At 37.4% G+C, this 26901-nt stretch overlaps 1 protein-coding gene across 1 annotated transcript; it reads left to right on the top strand.

The window, feature by feature from the left end:
• Nucleotides 1-5390: 5390 nt before the first annotated feature.
• Nucleotides 5391-26106, top strand: LOC107767340 (uncharacterized). The gene is made up of 2 exons (XM_075220733.1): nucleotides 5391-6176; nucleotides 26026-26106. The coding sequence occupies exons 1-2, from the start codon at nucleotides 5391-5393 to the stop codon at nucleotides 26104-26106; spliced, it is 867 nt and encodes a 288-aa protein (XP_075076834.1).
• The last annotated feature ends 795 nt before the right edge of the window (nucleotides 26107-26901 follow it).

The raw sequence follows: 26901 nt of genomic DNA, 5'->3' as shown, positions 1-26901 counted from the left end.
TGAAATTGGCTGTTTAATAAGAAAACTACTACTTATTGAACTAAAAAACGCCTGCTAGTTTTCCTCAAAAAGTCATCGCATTATTTCGAAACAGTGAATCTATACCGAAGCCCAATATCGAACCTGTATCGGATCAAGTAATCTGACAAAAGAGTTGGCGTACATGGCCAAAATCTTAATGTGACCGCATGAGAGTTTATTCGGGGTACATTTGTCCCGGACCAAATACAACAGATTTGGACAATTCAGTGGTCTAGACAAAATACATACAGATGCTTGCCAATGATTCTATGTTATACTGTCATAACTAAATCAAGACCCCAATGATTATATACATTAAAACACACCTGATCTAATAAACAATGCTATCTAATATTTCATCTCAAACAGAATGTATGTTAATTTATACAGAGCAATTGCTGTTGGAACGAACTTAAACAAATGCGGACCGACTACCATTCAACCTAGGGCCATGTTTTGAACATAGGTATTGTGAAGGAATCAACATTCATTTCTTTTATTTCTGCTTCAAAACTTCAAGCTTTCAACAACAAGTAATTTCAGAAGTGTGTACCTGGAAGTGTTTACAGTTGAAGAAGAATAGGAGTCCGCAGAGTAACAATAGGAGCAACACCAAACAGCAGCAGTAACAGCAGGTAACAAACAAGGCAGTGGAAATAGAAACCCCAGATAGACCAAACTTCAGGAAATAAACCAATGCAAACTACAACCAGTGAGCTCAGTTTAAACTTGGAAGGATCAGAATCGATTGAACAAGTAGAAGAACAAATGAAATCCGACAACAATGTGAAGAAAACAGTTCCTGATTTTTCTATATCCTTTCTCTCTTGTATCTGTGTGTGTGTATATCAAAAAATCTGTCCTATCGGTTTGTATGCATGTCCCTTTTATAAGCCTTCACATCACCCCCTTAACAGCCTGTTAGACCAAGAGAATACCCCTCCCATGTGCTATCTCCTTTTCAGTTTCCACTTAGCTATTTAAGTATTAACCTCCCATCACATTCCCTGGCAGACTTACTCTTTTAAATGGGATTTAATACTTCTTAAACTAAAACAGGGTAATGGGCAGCAGAATATGTCTGACAGCATATGCTGTCAAACTATTTTTAAATCAAAAAGCCCTTTATGCAGGAACCAGGCTGTGCACAAATGCACCTGTGGTGCACAAATGCACATGTTGTGCACAAATGCACATGTTGTGCACAAGTGCACATGCCCTCCAATTCAGAACTTAAACAAAACATTCCTTTTACATTTCTGATTCAAATCAACAATTATAAGTACTAAACTCAGTTCCTAATCGATTCAAACAAATGTGTCCAGAAGCAAATCGATTTGTTATTGTTCAGGCAGTTGAAAACTAATTGACGACACATGTCGACTCGACTATACTAGTTATAACACATACAATTGAAACCAAAATCAGACATTTAACAGTGTCGAACACATGATTCGAATTGTACTGACTAAGCAAAATTGTACTCGAGGAATCAGTTGGTCAGTTCATATTTGAAATTCAACTAATTGCACAACAAATACATACATACACATTATCAGAACAATTAGAAGAAGGACTCAATCAAACAACAGAGGTTCAGGCAAGGTGGACAGGACACAGTTGGTAAAATTCGAAACACAAATTTCACAATAACATGAACAGCCTTTTAAACAAGCATGGACTAAAAGAATAAAGAAAAAGGAAAACAGAAACTCACCTTAAATCCGAAAAATCAAAAGCCTTAGCCTGGATTCGAACAGACCTTTCTTAAGGCTGAACGGACTTTAATCGAAGTGTTTCTCAGATGAGAAACACTTCGATTAAGGTCCATTAGACCTTAATCTCTTGGTTTAAACGAGATACGGGCCTAGTGATGAGAAACCCTAAGGTTCCAAAAATTAGATCTGGGATTCATGCTTCCCTGGTCAGATTCGGACCAAACCAAGCATGGTTTGGTCACGAGGGGGTCTGGGGAGTGTCTGGTGTGAAGTTGAGGTCGATTGATGTAAGTCAGGTTCTGACTCGAATCTTCAAATGAAGATTCGAGACGGTGGGAGGGGATTTGAGCTAAGTGGTTAACGGATCCATGTTCAGGATGGCAAGGGGGTTATATGGTGTTAAGGGTAGGGTCACCGGCGTCCATGCCGCCGGCTCTTATGGTGAAAGTATACAGGGACGGCTAGGGTTTGAAGGGGAAGGGTCTGGTGAAGACGAAGGCTGGGGTATTGGATAGGGGGCAGGGTATGGTTGTAGGTTTATATAGTTAGTGGATAGGTGAATCCTGGCCGTTGGATGAGACATGATGAAGGGCCAGGATCCTTCGACTAACAGGGAACGGCGTCGTTTCAAGGGTAAAGGGTCGAGGTCGGTCCGGGTGAGACGGGTCGGGTCTGTTAGTGGGTTCGGGGTGAGAGATCTTGGTCGTTGATCTTTCAGAGATCAACGGCTCAGATCAGCCTGGATTAAAACGGCGTCGTTTGGACGTTCTCGAAGTAGGCTGGTCACGAACCGGGCAAGCATGGGTTTTGGGCTGAGTTTGTTTGGGCCAATTTGTTTAAAATTGGCCCAAGTCCGAGAATTTTTTTTTTATTATTATTTTATTTTCTTCTTTATTTTAAAAACAAAACCTAAGTAAATCAAATTAAAATTAAATAAACACTTAATACAATTATTTGCACACACATTAAAATATTTAAAACAGGTAAAATCAAACAAAACAAAATCACGGACAAAGATGCCTATTTATGATTTTTTATTTAACGAACAGATCCCGGTTCAAATTACGCATGACACATACATTTTTTGTATTTGCTTTAATAAAAATAAAATGGGCAAAATTATAAATAATTAACAAAGTGCCATGTAAAATCCAAAAATTGTACAATAGGATCATTTGTTATTATTTTTATTTCTTTTTTGGAGCGATTGTCGCGTAAAAACAAAAATCACGTGCTCACAATTAACTATCAACTAAATGAAACCAAACAATTAATCTATTCAAGCAAATCCTAACGTATGAATATTTAACTAAAATTAATCTAGAGTAACAAATTAAGAGATCAAAGAAAACAAGTTGGCGAATTATAGAGACGAATTTAATGATAGAGAATATTCTAAAGTTATGGGTTAGCTAACAATCCCGTTGAGTTTTCCACTTAAATCGTCTAATTAATTTATCTGGTTTATTAGTTGACAAGGTTAATATTGCTCGTAGCCTTCTCTCGAAGTACAACTCGCCTATTCAAGTTAACCTAACGCCTATATTCCTATGGAATTAGGATTAACAAGAACGCATTAATATACCTGTATAGTAACCAAGCAAGGCGATTAGGTATATTCCTATCCTAACCGCAAATCCGCTCCCCCTCAGAGTTAAGATCTTGCTCTACTCAATCTTATATGCAATCTAGAATTCTCTCTCCCGTGTTCAATCCTAGATTCGTAGATAGTATTCAATTGGTGATCAAGCAATCAAAAAATTAAGCGCAAGATTGAATAAATAAACCAATATGATAAAATAATAAGAATGATTCAAGCTTCAAACCACAACGTTCATGTAGCACCCAAAACTCTAGAACTAATAAACTATGAGATTAAAGGAAGAGAAGCGAAAAAAACTAGTTAGAAGCCTCCTCCAAGCGTGGTGTGTGTTCCTCCACGTGAATTACCCTTCAAAATATGTTCCCTAGGTCTAAGATGTGTCAAAAGTCACCAAAATAACGTTTTTTCATGTATATATACCAAGTAGGGTCGGGCCTAGACGAAAACACCTTCTCCCGCGTGAAATAGGACAGTTACTCTGTAAAATTTGCACTACCGCGCCGCATCCTGCGGCATCCCATGCGGCGCGGTAATGGAGATTATCAATAGCCTTGCATTTTTCTTGTCACGCTAGTTTTTACACTGCTACGCCGCATCCTGCGGCATCCCATGCGGTGCGATAGTGAGTATTTGAGAGTATGCAAAACATGAAAGTTGTAGCCCTTTCAAATAGCTTTCCAACGATATATTGTGGAACCCAAACAGAGGTCGGAGCAAAAAGTTATGTGTATTTTACTAGACAATGCACCGTATGCCCGCTCGATTCTCCGTTTCGTTCTTAACTATCATTCGTTGATCTCGGACACGATCCCGGCTTAATTACTTGGGCTTTTACTCAGACTTCAAAGCTCTAAATCACTTGAATTCATTCCATAACTCCTACATAGATCGGAATCACTCCTACAAGGCATAAAACATATATTTAGTGGAAAATACTAACGATTAAAGTTCAAACTCAATTAAACTGCAGTAAATTAGAGTGTAATAAGCGACTAAAATATACAATTATAGCCTATCATCAATATTCATCCCAATTTATTTAACGCTCTTTCTTTTTTGGTCAGTTCTAGAAAAAAAGTATCTTTCTCTATGTTGAAATAATTTATCTTTAGAATTCTACTTGAATTAACTTATAACCATATAAATATTTATGATTTTTTCAACCACAAATTTCAATAATATTTTTTTTTTTAATTTCGTACCGTATCAAATATCGTCACATAAATTAAGATAGAGGCAGTAGTTATTTTGAACTAAGAAGAGGATATATTATACCCTTTCCACTCCAGGATAGTCATATCACTCTTAATGTATTGCATCAAAGTCATAAATTTAATATTTTTTATTTTCTGTGATATATAAGCATAATACAATTAGTTTTTTATTACAAAATTAATATATAATTTTAATAAAGTAAACTAAAAGTTGAGTAACCATTCGCAAAATTAACTTATGAATCTTCGATTGCTCATGAATTAGATATATATTTTGCTACGTTCAGAATAAAAGAAAGAGATGAAATAAGTCAATCAAGTTTTGCCAAAAGTAAGTAGCAGTTTGACAAAAGCATGAAGTTCCCACTACTCATTTCACCACCATTCTGTTAAAAAAATAGAATTGGGAATTAAAGTTATAAATAGAAAAAATTAAGAGTAAGAACACGTTTCCATCGGATTGTAATTGTTGAGACAATTAAGTGATACTCTCCTAAAGGTACATTAGTCATTTACTTATACACTAAGCTAAATCAGTTAGTGTTAAATACTTTATATATACATATGTAAAGAGGTGATAAAAAAGAAGAAATGAAAATAACAGACATACGTTCTTTTCTTTCTCTCTTCTTATTTTTTCTTTCTGCTAGTCTCTTATATTCTATCTTCTGCTTCTAACTAGGCTTCATCCCATTCACCTTCTATCAAATTATCTCATGGTATCAGAGCCATCTCGCTAGATATTCTAGTCAAAGAATTGGCATTTAATGTTTGTTAAAATTGCATGTTGCTAATCTTGAAATTCTGAAATTCTTGTGCTTTTCTTGAATTGAAATGGGTTCCATCGGAGAACAATCTTCAGATGGTACAACTACAGGAGATCGTCAAAATCTGGGTATTGGAGTTTCAAACCCAGGAAATGCAGGAATTGCAGGAATCGATTACAACCATCCTCTGTTTCTTTCTCCAGCTGATGTTAGTGGCATACAAATAATTTCGTTCCAGTTGACAGGTATTGAAAATTACTCCATCAGGTTTAGACCTATGCGTGTAGCTTTATTGGGTAGAAACAAATTGGGGATAGTAGATGGTATATGCAAGAAAGAATCATTTCCTGAATTCATGTGGAATCACTGGGAAAGAGTTAATGCAATAGTTCTTTCTTGGATTATGAATTCTGTAACTAAAGGTCTGCTTGGGGGGATAATGTATGCGTCAGGTGCACAAGCAGTCTGGGAAGAACTAGCTGAAAGATTTAACAAGGTTGATGGGTCAAGAACCTTCAACCTGCATAAAGAAATTGCAACCTTGGCCCAAGGAACTTTATCTATATCAGTCTATTATTCACGACTGAAAGATTTGTGGGAAGAATTTGAGTCGTTGGTTCCTGCCCCAGGTTGTGATTGTGCAAAATCAAGGGAATTTATGATCTATTTGCAAAAATTGAAGTTATACCAATTTCTAATGGGACTAAACGATTCTTATGCACAAGCTAGAAGTCATATACTTATGCGAAGTCTTGTACCAAATGTGAATCAAGCATATGCTATAATAGTATGTGATGAAAGTCAAAAGGCTATAGCTTCTACATCAGGGGTGTTAGGAGCTAATCTTAGTGTGGTTACTGTCACACCTCCTTTTTTACCTACACCCCCGGAAGGGTCTAAATAAAGGGAGTTTTTCCAATTAAAGGACAATCGAAACGGGATTTATTATAAAGATTCAGAGTCGCCACTTGGGAGATTTATGGTGTCCCAAGTCACCGATTGAATCCCGAATCGAGGAAAAGATTGACTCTGTTTAACAGTCCGCGAACCAGAAATCCGAGTAAAGAATTTTGTTAACCCGCGAGAAGGTGTTAGGCATTCCCGAGTTTCGTGGTTCTAGCACGGTCGCTCAACTGTTATATTCGGCTTAATAATCTGATTTTAGAACATTTTGAACCTATGTGCCAATTTAACCTTTTAACCGCTTTTACTTATTTAAAGAATTAATTCAAAGTCATTTAAAACATATCGCAAGCCACACTACATGAAATGCACCGGTGGTTCACGACACGCTCTATTTAACCTTGTTGGAAATTAGAACTGGGTCACATGAAATGCACCCCCAGGTTTTAACATGTTCACTTCTACTATCATTATTCAAAATTATGGTAGGGTCACATGAAATGCACACCCGAGTTTAGGAAAGTAAAATTATTAAAAGAACGCGCTTAAAGCAACTAGCGCAATTAATTATTCCTCTGAAACTTTGAGATTATAGTAAGGCCATAGATCATAAATATAGTGCGTGAGAGAAAAATGTGACCTTCAACTTCCATGAATTTCCAGCAAACACGGTCATATTCACCCAAAAGAGAACTTAACGACTTATTAACGTTCTGCTAGAATTTAGCAAACCAAACTGACTCTTAGCTCGTATACAATCAAAACCAAACAAATATCCTTAAAAGCAAAAAAAAACACTAATTTTAGTTTTATGTCCAATAACCCAAATGGCTCAACTTCGAATTAATCCACACGGTGAACCTTTCATTTTTACGAGACTATACAACACATAAATACTCACAAACGACTCTGAAACTTCAGCTACCTTACGCTCGCTCCCTCACTCCGTTCATGTGCATGACTGTGTGTGTGCGTGTGTTCGCCGGCTTCAATGGTGGTCGTCGGTGACGTCGTGCCTCTGGTTTCCGACGAACAGCGGCTAGTTTAAGTTGTTTGGTCTCTGGTTTGTGTTGTCATTTGCCAGTGAGGCAGTAACGGAACGAGAGGGGTGGGGTGAGTGAGGTCGCCGGATTTCCGACGAAGCTTGGTGGCGTCGCTGATTCTTCTTCAGGCTCCTAGGGTTTTCTCCTATCGTTCTAGCGAAGAAGATTATGAAAGCTACGTGGGGGGGGTCGTTCGATGAAGAAGAAGAAGACGCGGGGAGGGTGCTTGTATCGTTCTCCTTTTATGGTTTTTTGAAGGAAAATTAAAATGAGGCCAGGGGTAGTCTCGTGAAGACGACGATCCAAAAGGGGGGTCGGGTCGTTTTTTGTCTGCGCAGCTTTTTGCTTTTCAGCCCTTCTTCGTTATCATCCCCTTCTTTTGTTATCCATGCGCAGCTGCCTTCTTTTGTTCCCAGCCTCTTTCTCGTTTCAGTTTTCGTTATTTTTTCTTTTTTCTTTTTATTTATATAGTCTAGGTTTAGGTAGGGTTTTAGGTTAAGGGGTATGGGCCTAGGAATTATGGGCTTGGCAATTATGGGCTAGGTCTAAAATTAGGCCTAAAGATAGGTTGCTCGAGCCCAAGCTCTATTCTTTCGCTGCGAACGAGATTAAAAATACGGGCTCATTTGTTAATTATTCCTACTATTCAAATAATTATTAAAATAAAACTAACCATAAAAACAAATCTATTTTTGGTATTTTCAAATATCATATTAAAATAAAAATACGATACTATTGTTGTATATATTTTTTTTAAAGATTTTTTTGTTTAGATTAAAAATGACTACAAAATATTAATGAACCTATTTTTGTGATTTTTTGTTTTCTTGTAATAAAATAAAGTAAAATAGTCAAAATTACTCAAAATATCTATATTATGCCTAAATTAAATATTTTACGCTAATATATAAAAAATCTTGGGGAGGGTCAAAAATCACATGTCTACAGCTGCCCCTCTTTGACTGGAAACGTATAGAGTATTCAGACAAATACTGACTAGACAGGTTTTTGACCCGACCCTTATTTGGAGAGACTAAAGCTAAGAGAGAAGGGAGTGTGACCGAGCCCTGGTATCTGGGCTGCCTACATATCCTTGACTTTAAAGGAATCAGGCCACGTGTAGTTTAGAAATGAGTGAGATGACAGAGTATGCCGAGGTGGAGATCCGATCGAGGTGCCGTTCCGCTGAGGTTCCGATCCGCAGTCCTATTGTTAAATCAAAAATCAAAACATGAAAAAGACTAGCTAAGCCTTGTCACACCTCCTTTTTCCGCACCCGATGGGGTGCAAGGGAGTTTTTTCCAATTAAAGGACAATCGAAACGGGATTTGTTTATTTATTTCAGAGTCGCCACTTGGGAGATTTAGGGTGTCCCAAGTCACCAATTTTAATCCCGAATCGAGGAAAAGAATGACTTCATATTACAGTCTGCGCACCAGAAATCCGGATAAGGAATTCTGTTAACCCGGGAGAAGGTGTTAGGCATTTCCGAGTTCCGTGGTTCTAGCACGGTTGCTCAACTGTCATATTTGGCTTGATTATCTGATTTAATACAAATATGAACTTATGTGCAAATTTTAACTTTTTACCGCTTTCATAATTATTATTATTATTTTTTACAAGGAATTGCAACGTTGTAAAAATGTATCTCGAACCGCATTACAATCAATATACCCGTGGTCGTCGACACACTTTGACTCCGTTGAGATTTGGATTTGGGTCACATCAATGTGCACCCGAGTTTAAGAAAATTAAATTATTAAAGGCGCGCCTAAAGCGACTAGCGTATCATCTACTTTGGGTAGGGCCGTGGAATTTTGCTAAATGGTCCATCCCGAAATCTAAGCAATATAAAACAAATATTTACTGAGGGCCCCGCAATTTTGTATTTTTATTTGGCGAGGCTCATCTCATTCTTATTTTTAAAGATAAACCTATAGTGACTACATTTCTTCTATTAAGTTTGTCTCTAAAAATAAAAGAAAATTTCTCAATTAATTACATGCTGGAAAAAAAAACTTATTAGTTATTAGCTTACGGCTAATGTGAATGGAAAATTGCGGTCGAGTTTGTACAAAGAAAAATTGCTTTCATTCTATATTCTATTATTCAATAATACTGGAACATGAGATTGACACACCATAATATCAAAAACAAATTAACTAGTATTTGATTAATTTAAACTAAATTTATTAGATGAAGAAATTATACATATGCAAGCCCATTACTCATTAATTAATCGACTACATTTTTATCCAAAGAAAGGAAAATTATATTCAAACACAAATCTAAACAGGAGGGATTCAACAGGGACAAAGCTTGATTAATATTTCATTTCGCTTCAAACCGAGAGTGTACAAATGTGTACCTGGAAATGACAGTACAAGAAGAAGAAGATCAGCAAAGTAGTATGTAACACAGCAACATACAGCAGCAGAAAGCCCAACACAGTAGCTTCAACACCTCAGTCCAGAAATCCCAGCAACACGGAGAAAACTAGTAAAAATGGAGAAGACAAATAGTGCGGAAATCTCTCTTTATTTTAGTTCGGGATCAGGTCAATGTAGTTCGGGAAGCTTTGGTAGCTGGGACTACCATGGGACTGCAATGTTACTGTTGTTGCATGCTGTTATCACTGCTTACCGATCTCCTTGTTACACCGTGCTTAAAAGAAAACAAGAAGCTAGGCTAGACTAAAATTTGTTCTTGTTGCCTTGCTTTCTTGTCGGCTTGTGTTTCCTCCGGTGCTTTTCTTTCTTGAATTTGGGCGTGATACTGGCCTTTTGCTTTTCTGAATACCAGTTTTCATCATTTTGCTCGGTCCGCTAGGGACATGGCTTTCTTCATCAAGCTTTTTGGCGGTTCCTCTGGTGGGTACGGCTCTCTTCATCAGACTTGTTATGCTGGGCATGATTTAATGTTCACCAGCTGCTTCTTTCAAGACGCCTCTTTTCTTCCTTTTGACTCATGCGCCTGAATTTGTGCTGGGACCTTCTGTTTCCGGTGCTGAGATTTTATTGTTTCCTGCTGGAGATTCTTGTTGTAACCCTCTGTTTTATTGTCTTCTGACTTGATCTTGAAATGTATGCCTCTGTTATTATGGGCGGGCTCCCAACTTCAACACTTGAAAAGTAAAGACTGGAATGTATTCTTCTGTTATTATGGGCGGGCGCCTGGCTTCATCATCTTGAATTTAACAACCTCTATTCTCCAGGTGGGATCCTACAACCAAAACAAACAAAACAAACGAGAATTTCCTAACCCAGTTTGCACTGGGAAGATTTGTGAGTCGTTAGCAAAATTGTAACCTATTTATACTACTGATGCAATGATGAGAGTAAACTAAAGACTAGGCTAGGATGTGCATCTCCTACGAGTAAAACCAAAACTCTTGCTAGCAAATGTGTCTGCTAAAAAAACCTCAATGACTCAAACTAGAAAGTGCTTCTTCTATAGTTGAATCGGAATGAGCTAAACTAGGAAGTGCGTCTCCTAAGGGTGAAAACTTCAAAGAACTAGACTAGGAATTGTGTTTCTTATGGTCGAACTCAAAATGAATCAAACTACGAAGTGCATCTCCTAAGGGTGAAATCTCAATTCCGGAAGTGTGTCTCCTAAAATAAAGTATAACCTGAAAAAGCCAAACTAGGAAGTGCATCTCCTAAAGTAAAAGTATAACCTGAAAAAGCCAAACTAGGAAGTGTGTCTCCTAAAGTAAACTTAATTCAGGAAGTGCGTTTCCTATGCACGAAATTAAACTTAGGAAGTGCGTCTCCTAGGGGTTAAATAGTCTTAGGAAGTGCGTCTCCTATGGGTGAAACCTTAATGATTTTGAACTAGGAAGTGCGTCTCCTATGAATGAAAATAATTTAGGAAATGCGTCTCCTATGCGTGAAATCTTAATTTAGGAAGTGCGTCTCCTATGGGATAAAAGTAAACTTAGGAAGTGCATCTCGTATGGGCAAAACTAAACTTTACGGAAGTGCGTCTCCTATTAGGTACAATAAACTTAGGAAGTGCGTCTCCTGTGGGTACAATAAACTTAGGAAGTGCGTCTCCTATTGGTAGAACTGAACTTGGGAAGTGCGTCTCCTATGGTAAAACTGAACTTTAGGAAGTGCGTCTCCTATGGTAAAACTGAACTTAGGAAGTGCGTTCTCCTATTGGGTACAATAAACTTAGGAAGTGCGTCTCCTATTGGGAAAAACTAAACTTAGGAAGTGCATCTCCTATTGGTAAAACTTACTTAGGAAGTGCATCTCCTATGGGTACAACTATACTTAGGAAGTGCGTCTCCTGTTGGTGAAATAAACTTAGGAAGTGCGTCTCCTATTGGTGAAATAAACTTAGGAAGTGCGTCTCCTATTGGTGAAACTTTTCTTAGGAAGTGCGTCTCCTATTGGGTAAAACTAACTTAGGAAGTGCGTCTCCTATTGGGTGAAATAACTTAGGAAGTACGTCTCCTATTGGTAAAACTTGGCTTAGGAAGTGCGTCTCCTACTGGTGAAACTATTCTTAGGAAGTGCGTCTCCTATAGGTGAAACTATTCTTAGGAAGTGCGTCTCCTCTTGGTGAAACTTATCTTAGGACTAACTTAGGATGTGCGTCTCCTCTTGGTGAAACTTTTCTTAGGAAGTGCGTCTCCTCTTGGTGAAACTATTCTTAGGAAGTGCGTCTCCTTAGGATGTGCGTCTCCTATTGGTGAAACTTAGCTTAGGAAGTGCGTCTCCTATTGGTGAAACTTAGCTTAGGAAGTGCGTCTCCTATTGGTGAAACTATTCTTAGGAAGTGCGTCTCCTATTGATGAAACTATTCTTAGGATGTGCGTCTCCTATTGGTGAAACTGACTTAGGATGTGCATCTCCTCTTGGTGAAACTTACTTAGGAAGTGCGTCTCCTCTTGGTAAAACTTAACTTAGGATGTGCGTCTCCTGTTGGTGAAACTAACTTAGGATGTGCGTCTCCTCTTGGTGAAACTATTTTTAGGAAGTGCGTCTCCTTAGGACGTGCGTCTCCTATTGGTGAAATTTTTCTTAGGAAGTGCGTCTCCTCTTGGTGAAACTAACTTAGGATGTGCGTCTCCTCTTGGTGGAACTTACTTAGGATGTGCGTCTCCTATTGGTGAAATTGACTTAGGAAGTGCGTCTCCTAATGGTGAAACTTATCTTAGGATGTGCGTCTCCTATTGGTGAAACTTAACTTAGGATGTGCGTCTCCTATTGGTAAAAATAAACTTTAGGAGGAAATACATCTCCTATGGGTAAAAAACAAACTTAGGAGGAAATGCATCTCCTAAGGGTGAAACTAAAACAAACTTAGGAGGAAATGCATCTCCTATGGGTGGACCAAAACAAACTTAGGAGGAAATGCATCTCCTATGGGTGGAACTAAAACAAACTTAGGAGGAAATGCATCTCCTATGGGTGGACTAAAACAAACTTAGGAGGAAATGCATCTCCTATGGGTGAAACTAAAACAAACTTAGGAGGAAATGCATCTCCTATGGGTGGACTAAAACAAACTTAGGAGGAAATGCATCTCCTATGGGTGAAACTAAAACAAACTTAGGAGGAAATGCATCTCCTATGGGTGGACTAAAACAAACTTAGGAGGAAATGCATCTCCTATGGGTGGACTAAAACAAACTTAGGAGGAAATGCATCTCCTATGGGTGAAACTAAAACAAACTTAGGAGGAAATGCATCTCCTATGGGTAAAAATAAACTTAGGAGGAAATGCATCTCCTATGGGTGAAATAACTTAGGAAGTGCGTCTCCTATGGGTAAAGCTTAGGAAGTGCGTCTCCTATTGGCAAAACTAGACTTAGGAAGTGCGTCTCCTATTGGTAAAGGCTAGGCTTAGGAAGTGCGTCTCCTATTGGTAAAGGCTAGGCTTAGGAAGTGCGTCTCCTATTGGAACAGACGTGGAATGTATTCCCTTGTTATACAGGTGGGCGCCTAATGGTAAAGACATGAAATGTATTCCCTTGTTATACAGGTGGGTGCCTGAAATATGAAATGCACAGACAAAAAGTATTCCTCTCGTTATTCAGGTGGGCGCCTGTCTATACTAAGACATAAAGTATTCCTCTCGTTATTCAGGTGGGCACCTGTCTTCGAGAAAATTTTCACAATGAGAAAATTTTCTGCCCCGGTTTGATGATTTTCTTTATGGCCTGTCTTTCCGCCATCAATAACGTTCGTTTTCCCTGTTTCTAAATCAAAGAAAAATTTGTTAGTTTAAAAACATGGTAAGCGGTCATGCCACTCTTGTTGGGGATGGTTTCCTCTTTCTCCTTTCCCAGCTTTGTGTTCCATTATGCTATCAAACTTGCTGGGGATGATATTAATTGCTGACACTGGCCCATCCCTTTTATCAATCTCATCTTGATAGGGATACCCTTCTTGACACGGGTTTTGCGCCTGTTCCTTGTACCACTTGGATGTACTAGTTGATGGCCTATTTTGAAGTCATTTCCCACTGGTTCCGACCAAACAGACTCTACTAGGGAATTTTCCTATGAAAGGAAAAAATAAAAAGAAACAAAATAAAGACAAAGGAAAAGATGACTCTTTAACAAAAGAAACTATAAATAAAAATCTATCAAACGCAGATACCGACTCTAATGGCCATGACATGCGTATGTGGCCTATCCTCTGCCGTCAATCGTCTCTCAAGACCTTCCCTTGACGATTCCCCATCTGATTCCCAATCTTATTCGACTTGTAGTGCCCGAAGGGTTTTTTCACTATCAAGCCTCTCTCATTTTGGTTTTCTCTCAGATTTCATCGCCTTATGGTGCCTGTGAAGGTTTTCACCGATAAGACTCTCTCATTTGTATTACTTTCCAGCTGGGGATTTGGAGTGTCGCCGGTATGACTCTTTCTGTTGGAGATTAGAGTCCTTTCTGCTGTGGAACAGAATGTTATGTTCGCCGGTAAGACTCTCATTTGTCTGACTTGGCATCTTTTGAAGACTGGTCAGAAGGTCTTTCTTTGGACCGTAATGTGGGTTTTGGATAGGCTAGAAAGAAAGGGTATAAAAGGCTCAAAAAAATACATTAATTTTGGGTTATTAGTTACAACCTTCGGAATTAGATTTATTCACAATAAACGCAACCTTTGCCCCAGTTTCTTGCTTGGGGATATCCTAACTGATTTTTTTTTTCATTTTTCAAAAATATGACCGAGCCGTGAAGCGCCTACGTATCCTCTTTGAGGAATCAGGTCAAACGTAGTTCCCAATTCCTCTTTTTTCATTTGACATTCTTTTTTTTTCTTTTCTTTTATGCTATCATTTTTCTTTTCTTTTCTTTTCTTTTTTTTCTTTTTTTCGTTTTGTTGTTTTCTTTCTTTCTCTTTTTCTCTTCGTTGCTACTGATTCCGAACGAGGGGTATGAAAGAAAATAAATAAGGCTCAAAAGGGGTAACGAAGGATAAAGTGTTTGGGTAGCAGAACAAAATGCCTTCGTCATTCCAGTCTTCAAAACATGCCAAGTGCAAACAACACAATTAAACAATAGATTTATAGTCTCTTCCGATGATGCTGGACTTTGACAATTATGTTAAACATTTTATTTTTCCTTTGTCATTTCTAAGGCACCGTTGGGTGACACTCTCATTCTCATGCCAATTTGGCGAATCTTGATTTTAACGGTTTTCTTTATATTTTACTTGCCCCAGTTCCATATGACTCGAGCTCTGAATAATCTCAACCGTCCTTATTTCCTTTAAATGGTCTGATCGCCTTTCCAGGGTTTTATGATTAACTTTTAAGGTTAGGCCCAAACTGTGTGCACATGTCATGTCACTAGAATCGGCGCTGAACAAAAATGATAAAAGGACTAAACAAAAAGATGACTGGAAATAATAAAAGACTGGATTTGCTTTAGACTACCGGTGGAATGGTTTGAACAACAAGACAAGCGAAACAAACCAAAATAAAATCCTAAAACAACCTGGACAAACTTAAACAAACCGCTGTGACAAAACGGAAAGATAAGCGGAAAGATATTGACACAAAACAAAATCCGAATTACAATCCTAATAATCCGAACAAACAGAAATGACAACAAAATAAGCCACCAAATGCTTCTTTCTTGTTAACCAAGGAACGGAGCGTCCTCCCACTTTAGCGAAACTGGCATCTTAGCCACTGAGCTTTGCATCAGTATTGCCAGACCATTGCCAACTTCAATATCATCACCCTTAGTCAACAAGTTCCCAATAGGACTCGAATGCTTCTGTCATCACGCCTGATCCCCGCAAAGCGTGCTTTTGGATCTTGTATTTCCGGCTTACCACAAACCAACCACCTTCTTTCTTTGTGATTCAAAACAAAACAGGTTAGAATGGACTCAGTCGGTCCTCATTATTGACAACATCTTTTTTTCTTTTTCTTTTTTTTCGATTTTTTTTTTCATTTTCCCTTTTTCATTTCTTTTTTTTTTCTTTTTCTTTTTCATTCTCTTTTTTTTTTTGCTTCTCATTTTTTGTTGTGGTCGAATCTTATGGAGATTGCCTACGTATCATGACCCCGCATGAATCAGACCTTGCGTAGTTCGGACCAATAAAGATAAACAATACTCAACATTTTTTTTTAATTTTCATATTAAAACAAACTGGGTTTCAAAGGTTTAAAGATGACCTACAAACTTGAAAATCAAACAACCCGCATATTCTAATCAAAAGATTTACAAACTCAAAAACAAACGGCCAGCTTTCTTTCCCCGTTTGTCAAATGCAACCAAATGGTTATTTTTGCAAATGTGGCCCCTTCCAAATTTCACATGAATTTTGAGGCCGGGGAGGATTATTTTATGACACTTTACAAACTTGTCTATTCTTTTACGAAAATAGCCTTTCGACAACTGAAAGATACTCTAAGGCTATTTCGACAAGAACGGTTTAAGACGCGGCCGAAGTTGGCTTGGCTTATTTTTGACAAAACCCAAAGGTATTCACCTGACCGCTGACTCTTTTTTTTTCAAATTACAATAAAAACGTGGTGTTGCAAACATGGCCCTTCAGCGCCTTGGGGACGAAGATTTTTTAAGGCTGTGTGGGTCAACTGGACCAAAATCCTAAACATGACCCAAAAGGTGGTTGTTTATGCAAAGTCAGCCTTCCGGCGTCTCTTTCGGGAACATTCGACTATTTTTTACAAAAACAGCATCACCCTTACTTATTTATGACTCTTTTCTATCATTTTTCAAAAATAGAAAACTCAACATTGCAAACACGGCCTTTCAACGCCTCGGGGACGAAGATTTTTAAGGCTGTGTGGGTCAACTGGACCAAATCTTAAAAATGATCCGAAGGTGGCTGTTTATGCAAAGTCAGCCTTCCGGCGTCCCTTTCGGGAACATTCGGCTATGTTTTGACAAAACAGCGTCACCCGACCTCTTTATGACAGAATTAAAAATTTGAATGTTTTTTTTTTATTTATTTATTTGCTTTTGGCTATTTTAGCAAAAGGTGGGGTTGGACATCACCCGACTTATTTATGACATGTTTTTTTTTATTTATTTATTTGTTTTTGGCTTTTTAGCAAAAGGGGGGTTGGACCCGATGAGGGTTGCCTACGTATGTCACATCCGGTGAGAATCAAACCCGCGTAGTTCGGGTCTCGTGAATAAGTAAATGAACTAATATTTTTTTTATTGGAACTGTGAAAGAACTGCTCAAAGGAAGTATATATATTTTTTTGATTGATTTCTTTTTGAAAGAAAAACTTGTAAAAAATTCCTTTTCTTTTGATTTGAACTTTGAAAATTTCAAAAGTAAAAGGAAGTTTTTGTTTATTCTAAAGAAAAAAAAATATTTTTGGAATTTTACTTTTGATAAAAGAAATGCTCCTAAAAAATATTTTTTGAATTTTGAATTTTCTTTTCAATTTTGAAAGAAGAATCAAAATATTTTCGGATTTTTTTTCTTAAAAGAAAACATTTTTATTATTTTTGTTTTATCAACAATGGAAAATAAAGATATTTATATTATTTTTTGCAAGACATATCTTTTTGGAATTTTATTTTGAATTTTCTTGGCAAGACAAATACTCTTTGCAACAAATAAAGATATATATATCTTTTGGAAATAAAAACTTTTTGGATTTATATATATATATATATATATATATATATATATATATATATATATATATATATATATATATATATATATATATATATTTGCGACAAATAATGAAAGACTTTTTTTTTTTTTGCATTTTCATAAGCAAATAAAATAAAAAAAAACATTTTAAAAATAAGACTCTTTTTTTATTTTCATTTTCATGGCAAGACAAACTATATATTTTTTTTATTTTTTATTTTTGAAAAACAAAAACAGAACGACGACTTTTATTTTCTTAGCTTTTAATAAAACAAACTAATAAGACATTTTTTTTCATTTTCTTAAAATTTTGGCAGAGTTTTGACAGTATTTGGGCATTTGTTTTCTTTTCAAAAATAAACAATCAATTCCCTAACCGCTATTTCATTTTTTTTTCCAATTTCACAATATTCATAATATTCAAACACCGGTCAGTGAGACAAAATAAATGCACAAAAAACAAATAAGATGCATCAGGATGGTCTTTTCATATCAGGTTGCTAGTCCTAGACGGACTCAACCCCTGTGTTGAGTCCCCTAAGTCAAATACAACGTGATGCAAATAAGCGTTCCTACTAGGGATCCGGCATGAAGTCACGTTATTCTATGTTCAAAACCTGGGTCGGTGTTCTAGACAGTGTACCCGAGCGGACAACTCGAGCTGAGGAAGGAGCTCCTTTCCGGGAACCAAAAGGTCAGCCGGCTTAGAAACTTTCCGAGCCTCTTTTATTTAGGGTACGACACTAACAGAATAGGGAGTCTCAACCAGTAAGCACATCCCAAGAGGTAAGAAGAGAAGGGTTTCGGCACAGTTTATATACAGTTCAAATAATATCAAAGCGGTAAAAGCAGCATTTAGCACATTAGGCTGAAACATGTAAAAATCAGATAAAGCCAAATATAACAATTTATCTAAGCTCGAATTCTTAACCTTGAACCAGTGGTTCTGGGTTTAATCCCCAGCAGAGTCGCCAGAGCTGTCACACCTCCTTTTTCCGCACCCGATGGGGTGCAAGGGAGTTTTTTCCAATTAAAGGACAATCGAAACGGGATTTGTTTATTTATTTCAGAGTCGCCACTTGGGAGATTTAGGGTGTCCCAAGTCACCAATTTTAATCCCGAATCGAGGAAAAGAATGACTCCATATTACAGTCTGCGCACCAGAAATCCGGATAAGGAATTCTGTTAACCCGGGAGAAGGTGTTAGGCATTCCCGAGTTCCGTGGTTCTAGCACGATCGCTCAACTGTTATATTCGGCTTGATTATCTGATTTTATACAAATATGAACTTATGTGCAAATTTTAACTTTTTACCGCTTTCATAATTATTATTATTATTTTTTACAAGGAATTGCAACGTTGTAAAAATGTATCTCGAACCGCGTTACAATCAATGTACCCGTGGTCGTCGACACACTTTGACTCCGTTGAGATTTGGATTTGGGTCACATCAATGTGCACCCGAGTTTAACAAAATTAAATTATTAAAGGCGCGCCTAAAGCGACTAGCGTATCATCTACTTTGGGTAGGGCCGTGGAATTTTGCTAAACGGTCCATCCCGAAATCTAAGCAATATAAAGCAAATATTTACTGAGGGCCCCGCAATTTTGTATTTTTATTTGGCGAGGCTCATCTCATTCTTATTTTTAAAGATAAACCTATAGTGACTACATTTCTTCTATTAAGTTTGTCTCTAAAAATAAAAGAAAATTTCTCAATTAATTACATGCTGGAAAAAAAAACTTATTAGTTATTAGCTTACGGCTAATGTGAATGGAAAATTGCGGTCGAGTTTGTACAAAGAAAAATTGCTTTCATTCTATATTCTATTATTCAATAATACTGGAACATGAGATTGACACACCATAATATCAAAAACAAATTAACTAGTATTTGATTAATTTAAACTAAATTTATTAGATGAAGAAATTATACATATGCAAGCCCATTACTCATTAATTAATCGACTACATTTTTATACAAAGAAAGGAAAATTATATTCAAACACAAATCTAAACAGGAGGGATTCAACAGGAACAAAGCTTGATTAATATTTCATTTCGCTTCAAACCGAGAGTGTACAAATGTGTACCTGGAAATGACAGTACAAGAAGAAGAAGATCAGCAAAGTAGTATGTAACACAGCAACATACAGCAGCAGAAAGCCCAACACAGTAGCTTCAACACCTCAGTCCAGAAATCCCAGCAACACGGAGAAAACTAGTAAAAATGGAGAAGACAAATAGTGCGGAAATCTCTCTTTATTTTTTTCTTTCTAGATTTGAACTCTCTATGGTGTTCTTCCACTCTCAATATTTCAGAAAATTTGTTTCTATCTTTTTTACTCTCTCCAAAATGAATTTTGTCCCTGTATATTCTGTGTATCCAGAGTGTATATCGAGTGTATACTGCTCTCTCCGCCCCCTCTTTTCTTCTTCTCTCTATCTAGTTTTTCCTCTTTTTTTCCACCCCTTCTTCCTAAATTTTCTATTCTATTTATAGCAAAATTTTCGAAATTTTCAGATTTGTTTTTTTATTATTTTTTTATTTTTTTATTAAAAGAAATCCCACTTACAAATTGCTTTTATTTTTTTAGAAAAAGAAATCCCACCTTTATTTACTTTTATTTTTAAAATTCCAACTTTAATTACTTTATCTTATTTAAAATCCCACTTTTTATTTTTTTAAAAGAGAATCTCACTTTATTTAACTTTTCTTTAAAAAACAAACCACTATCTTTTCTTTTTCTTTTAAAAATGCTACTTTCAATTACTTTAAATTTTTAAATTTTCAGATACCTTTATATTTATTTTTTAATTCCAACCTTATTTTACTTTTAAACTTTTTAAAACTTTTACTTTTTTTTTAAATTTTCTACATTCTTTTACTTATTTTTTTATTTTTTATTTTTTTAAAATCATTTCCGAAATTACTATATATATATATATTTTAAAATAAAAATAATAAATAAAATAAAATATTTTCGGATTTTTTTATATATATAAAAAAACAAAAAATAAAACTATTAATAGTGATATTTCACTTTTTATTTTTTATTTTTTCGGTTTTGTTTTGTGTTGGACAAAAATGAAGAAGGGGTGTTGGGTTAATGGAGCGGACCGGATCGACCCGGTTTGAAACGGACCGGGTCATGGGGAAAGTTGGGCAATTATTTGGGCCTGTGGTTTGAAATTGAAGAAGTGGCCCAATCCGATTTTTCTTTGTATTTTTTCTCTTTTCTTCTTTTATTTTTCTAAAACTAAATTATAAAAGTACTTAAATTATTATTAAGAACTAAATTAAGTTATAAAAACGCAAATTAACTTCCAATAACAATTAACGCACAATTAAGTAATAATTAAGCATAAAATTGTTCATTTGGACATTAAATGCTAAAAATGCAAAAGATGCCTATTTTTGTATTTTTTATTAATTTAACAAATAAACATGCATAGACAAACATACAAATAGTTACACAAAATATCACAAAAATTGCACACCAAGAAAAATTATTTTATTTTTGAATTTTTTGGGAGTAATTCTCATATAGGGCAAAAATCACGTGCTTACAAGCCTATCAACTACAAGTTACAGGATTCCTATCTATAAGTCTTCTGAAGCTTGATCTTGAGTTTTGAATGGTTATTTATGCAGACTTTAGATTTGAACCTTGACGCTTGCTAGTTGCAGGTGCTAGCTCGTTCTTCTTCAGAGTTTCGGACCAAGACCGGACATGTAGTGCTTGTGACCTCGGCCATGTCTTGAGCAGCTCACATCCTTCATCAACTTCTACATTTGGATTAACTTGTTGCCTTTCTCTCTTTTCCTTTATTGTGACTAACTTCTGTTGATCATCTAGGACTGCTGACTTGCATTCTTGACGCGAGCTTCTTTTGTTACTGACCTGAATTGCATTCTGAATTGAATTCCCTTTCTTCCAGGTGGGCGCCTGATTGCTGAACTTGAACCATCTTCTCTTGTTACTTGTCACTGTTTTCCCTTGCACCTTGGACTATTTTCCCCTGAAATTTGAACTGTCTTCCTTCGAAACTGCTTTCCCTTGAAACTCGAGTTGTCTTCTTTCGACACTGCTTTCCATAGAAACTTGAGTTGTCTCCCCTTGTTCTCCATGTGGGCGCCTGATTACAACAAAACAGACAAAACAAAGAAATTTTTCTGCCCCAGTTTGCACTAGGAAGACTTGTGAGTTGTTAGCAAAATTGTAAACCACTTGTACTATTGATGCAATGATGAAAGTAAACTAAAGAATAGACTAGGAAAACTATAAACTAAGCTTGACTAAAGTAAAAACTGACCCTATTCTCCAGGCGGGGCTCCCTGACTGCTTACTTGAAATGTATTCCCTGCTCTCCAGGCGGGCTCCTAACTTCAACAAAATAGACAAAATACAGAAAATTTTCTATCCCGGTTTGGTGGCTGGGCACAGATATAAGTGTAAAATGGATCACATTACCAAATATCAATAAAACCTTGAAAGCTAAAACTTGAATTGTACTCCCTTGTTCTCCAGGCGGGCTCCTGATTGCTGACTTGAAAGTATTCCCTGCTTTCCAGGGGGCTCTTGACTTCAACTTGAAAGTGCTCCCTGCTCTCCAGGCGGGCTCCTGACTTCAAGATAGACAACACAAAGAATTTGAAAGCTAAAATTTAAATTGTACTCCCTTGTTCTCCATGCGGGCTCCTGACATGCTACGCTTGAAAGTATTCCCTGCTCTCCAGGCGGGCTCCTGACTGCTGACTTGAAATGTATTCCCTGCTCTCCAGGCGGGCTCCTAACTTCAAAACAAAGCAAAGAATTTGAAAACTAAAACATTAAATTGTACTCCCTTGTTCTCCAGGCGGGCTCCTGACTGCTACGCTTGAAAGTATTCCCTGCTCTCCAGGCGGGCTCCTAACTTCAACTTGAAATTTATTCCCTGCTCTCCAGGCGGGCTCCTGACTTCAAGATAGACAAAACAAAGAAAATTTTCTGCCCCAGTTTGGTAACTAGGCAATTTGTAAGTTGTTAGCAATATTGTAAACCAAAATATAACTTGAAATACCAAGATTAGGAAATGCTCTCCTAGGGGTGGAACAATAATGACTTAAACTAGGAAGTGCGTCTCCTAGTAATGAATTTAAATGACCGAGATTAAGAAGTGCGTCTCCTAGGGATGAGAACTTCAGTGACTAAAACTCATACGATCCAAACTAGGAAGTGCATCTCCTGAAAGTGTATCCTAAAAAAAACCCAGACTAGGAAGTGCGTCTCCAAAGGGTATAACTGTAGTGCGTGGAACCAGGAATTGCGTCTCCTAGGGAAAAGCTCAATGTAGGAAGTGCGTCTCCTAAAACAAAAATATAACCTGAAAAACCCAGACTAGGAAGTGCGTCTCCTAGGGGTGAAACTTCAATGACTCAAACTAGGAAGTGTGTCTCCCACGAATGAACTTAAATGAACCAGACTAGGAAGTGCGTCTCCTAGGAGAAAATCTCAATTTAGGAAGTGTGTCTCCTAAAACAACAATACAACCTGAACTACCCAGACTAGGAAGTGCGTCTCCTAGGGGGTGAAATCTCAATTTAGGAAGTGCGTCTCCTAAAACAAAAATATAACTTGAACTACCCAGACTAGGAAGTGCGTTTCCTAAGGGTGAAACTTCAATGACTCAAACTAGGAAGTGTGTCTTCCACGAATGAACTTAAATGAACCAGACTAGGAAGTGTGTCTCCTAGGAGTGAACTTAAATGAACCAAATAGGAAGTGCGTCTCATAGTGGTAAAATCTCAATTTAGGAAGTGCGTCTCCTAAAGCAAAAATATAACCCGAAAGACCCAGACTAGGAAGTGCATCTCCTAGGGGTGAAACATCAATGACTCAAACTAGGAAGTGCGTCTCCTAGGAGTGAACTTAAATGAACCAAATAGGAAGTGCGTCTCCTAGTGGTAAAATCTCAATTTAGGAAGTGTGTCTCCTAAAGCAAAAATATAACCCGAAAGACCCAGACTAGGAAGTGTGTCTCCTAGGGGTAAAACATCAATGACTCAAACTAGGAAGTGCGTCTCCTAGGAGTGAACTTAAATGAACCAAATAGGAAGTGCGTCTCCTAGTGGTAAAATCTCAATTTAGGAAGTGCGCCTCCAAAAGCAAAATATAACTTGAAAACCCAGACTAGGAAATGCTTTTCCCGGTGGTGATGTGTGATCTTCTCAATAGCCTTTGAGTAAGCAGAATTGGGACAGTACACCTAAAAATTTCAACCTTCCAAGCTTTGATATGAACGTAGCTTCCATCCCTATTTTAGACAAAGAAAACTTGTGAGTTTAAACATGGTGGTTGGTTTGTGGCCTTGACTTTGCGACGATTGCTCCTTCACTTGCCATGATAACTTTGATTTCACCTTGAAAGATATTGCTTGCTTACTGACTAACCAATTTCTCGGTCACCCTTATCACAGAAAATACCTCTTCTCCGTTCAGACCTAATACCCTCTATCTGTTGCATTGCTCATGAACTGACATTTACTAAACCTTTGTGTTTCACATGAATCCCAAAGCACGTCAATTGCCACCCACTCAGTGCGTATGTTGTTATTTCTTGACTTAAACCACTGGCCTTGACCTTGAGGCCTATTGCTCCTTCACTTGCCACAATAACTTTGATTTCTGCTTGGAAGACCTCGCTTATCACTGGTTAACCACTTTCTCTGTCAACCTCATCACAGAGAATACCTTTTATCCGTTCACCCAACATCCTCTATCTATTGCATTGTTCATGAATTGATATATACCAAACCTTTGTATTTCGCATGAATCCCAAAGCATGTTGATTGTTAACAACTCAGTGCTCACGTTGTTCTTTCTTGACTTATGCCACTTTGATGTGCTAGACAAATTCTATTCTATACAATTGGAAAGTTGGTAGCAAATTTTGAAGTCATTTCTCACTTGTTCTAACCAAATAGACTCAAGAAGGGGAAGTAAACAAAACAAAAGGAACAAAGTAAGGACAGTGGAAAGAGATGATTCCCAACAAGAAAACTAAACACTTATCAGATGGCCTAATCTGCCAAGCGAGTCCGATGTTCAACTCTTATTGTACTTCTTCGCCGTGAAACTGGGCTTCAATGCTCTGATTTTCCAATCTGATTCATGGTCCTTACTCGACTTGTAGTGCCCGAAGGGTTTTCACCATCAAGCCTCTCTCATTTTGTTCTTTCTCTCAACTTACTGTCGCCTTACGGTGCCTGCGAGGGTTTTCACCAATAAGACTCTCTCATTTTTATTATTTCTTTCAGCTCCCATCGCCTTACGGTGCCCGTGAAGGTTTTCACCAATAAAACTCTCTCATTTTCAACATTTTCCTGCTTGGACCAAAGTGTTGCCTCTGCTATGCATTATCTCTCATTGCTTGACCTGAAATTTCTCGAAGACTAATCGGAAGGTCTTTCTTTGGACCATAATGTGGGCTTTTGGATAGGGTTAGCAAGAAAGGGTATCAAAGGCTCAAAACAATTCAAGTGGATTCAGACTTACAACTTTTGGAATCAGATTTCTTGCAACAACCACAACTTCTACCCCAGTTTCTTGCTTGGGGACTTTTGGATTTTTATTTTTTTGAGACCAAACCGTGAGGCTGCCTACGTATCCTTAAAAGGAATCAGGTCGAACGTAGTTCATGACATAGGAATTGCTTCGTTTTTGTACTTTTCTCTCTTTTTTTTTCTTCTTTTCCTCTTTTTCCTATTTTTCTTTTCTTTTATTTTCTTTTCTTTACTTTTTTTCTCTTTTTGTTGTTTTTTTTCTTTCTTTTTTTTCCTCTTTTTTTCTTTCTTTTCTCTTTTTTTTTTCAACTTCATTTTCTTTCTTCTCTCCCTTTTCGTTCTTTTCTTTTCCTTTTCCTTTACTTATCTTTCATGCTTGTGTTTCTGATCTTTGCTACTGATTCAGAACGAGGGGTATGAAAGAAAATAAATGAGGCTCAAAGGGGTAACGAAGGATAAAGTGTTTAGATAGCAGAACAAAATGTCTTCGTCATTCCAATATCCAAAATATGGCAAGTGCAAACTACACAATTAAACAGACCAAAGAGAACATTTGTAAGATCTTTTGATTGTACTAGACTTGATAACCATATCCACACATTCACCTTTTACATCTGTTAGTTACCAAGCCCCATTGGACAACTACTGAAAGTGCCTGGCAAAGGCCTGAGCCATATCATCCCACGTGTACCACCTGCCAGCATCTTGGCGGGTGTACCACTCCAGGGCTGCCCCACTCAGACTTTGACTAAAATATGCCATCAATAATTTGTCTTTCCCACCGATGCCTCTCATCTTACTGCAGTAACCTCTCAAGTGGACCACGGGATCTTCGTGCCTGTCATACAAATCAAACTTTGGCATCTTAAACCCAACAGACAGTTGGACATCAGGAAACAAACACAAGTCTTTGTAAGACACGCTCATCTGGCTCCCTATCCCTTGCAAGTTTCTTAAAGATTGCTCTAAGATTTTCACCTTCCTGGATATCTCATCCTGCTCCACTGTCTTAGCAAGCTTTTCAGTTTCGTCAGGAGGCTCAAAATGAGGAGCGGGAGAGTATGAATCTGAGACTTTGAAAGTTGGTTCTGGTGCATAGTGTTGGGCATCAGGGACTTTGAACACAACCTCGTTAGAGGATCAAGGAAAAGTAGATGAGGGAGGAGCTACAAGAGCATGAGTGGCCAAAGGAGCGGGATACGAGGTGGTTTTGGCGGGTAGAGTGTGAAAAGGTTGTGGGGTGATATCAGCAGCAGTGGGAATCTGGATTTGGGATAATGGTGGGATAGTTGTAGGGTTTTCGGTGTAGTTAGTGGGGAATGAAGGCGGAGGATGCCCCCTGATCCAAGACTGATACATTTCTGCCATCTGTTGTTTCACCCTTTGGAACTCCACTTTCAATTCAGACTCTGACTCCACAAACTCCCTTGACGGGTCAACAACTCTCGTGCCCAAGTTTTTGCTAGTCATGGCTACCTTGCCCTTTGGCCTTGTATTGAATGGATGAGTTGTCTTAAGAACCACAAACCAACCACCCTTCTGCTACAATGAGGAGAACAAAAGGAACAAAATGAAGTCATCATGTTAGCGTTAGAGCATTTAACAGCTAAAAATATCACATTTCGTGCCATGCACCTAGCAATAATTTACGGTCCAAGAATGACTTCGAGGGTCACAAGGTCACTTGGCATCATCCCAATTTGTTCATTTCAACCTCTCTTCTCTTTGTTTTTCTGGTACTTGCTGGCTTGCCCATTTTCCTTCATTTCGTTTTCTCTTTTTTTTTTTCATCACTCTTTTCTTTCCCTCATATCTCACATCCCACAATTTCACCTTTTTTTTTTCGTTCCCCCTTTTTCTTCATTTTTTTTCTTTTTCCTTTTTTTTTTCTTGTCTTTTAACGTTAAAAAAATGATTCGATCAAACCTATGTAGGTTGCCTACATATCATGACCCCGCATGAATCAGATCTTTGC

Source organism: Nicotiana tabacum, chromosome 8, assembly GCF_000715075.1.
Source record: "Nicotiana tabacum cultivar K326 chromosome 8, ASM71507v2, whole genome shotgun sequence".
Lineage (NCBI taxonomy): Eukaryota > Viridiplantae > Streptophyta > Magnoliopsida > Solanales > Solanaceae > Nicotiana > Nicotiana tabacum.
This window is presented reverse-complemented; position numbering and strand designations above follow the sequence as displayed.

What these genes read in the sequence shown, in the direction of transcription:
- LOC107767340 (XM_075220733.1), top strand. Translation starts at nt 5,391, where the DNA reads ATGGGTTCCATCGGAGAACAATCTTCAGATGGTACAACTACAGGAGAT. An exon ending in TAGGAGCTAATCTTAGTGTG is followed by an intron (nt 6,177 to 26,025) that starts GTTACTGTCACA and finishes TCTGGTGCATAG; the next exon opens with TGTTGGGCATCAGGGACTTT.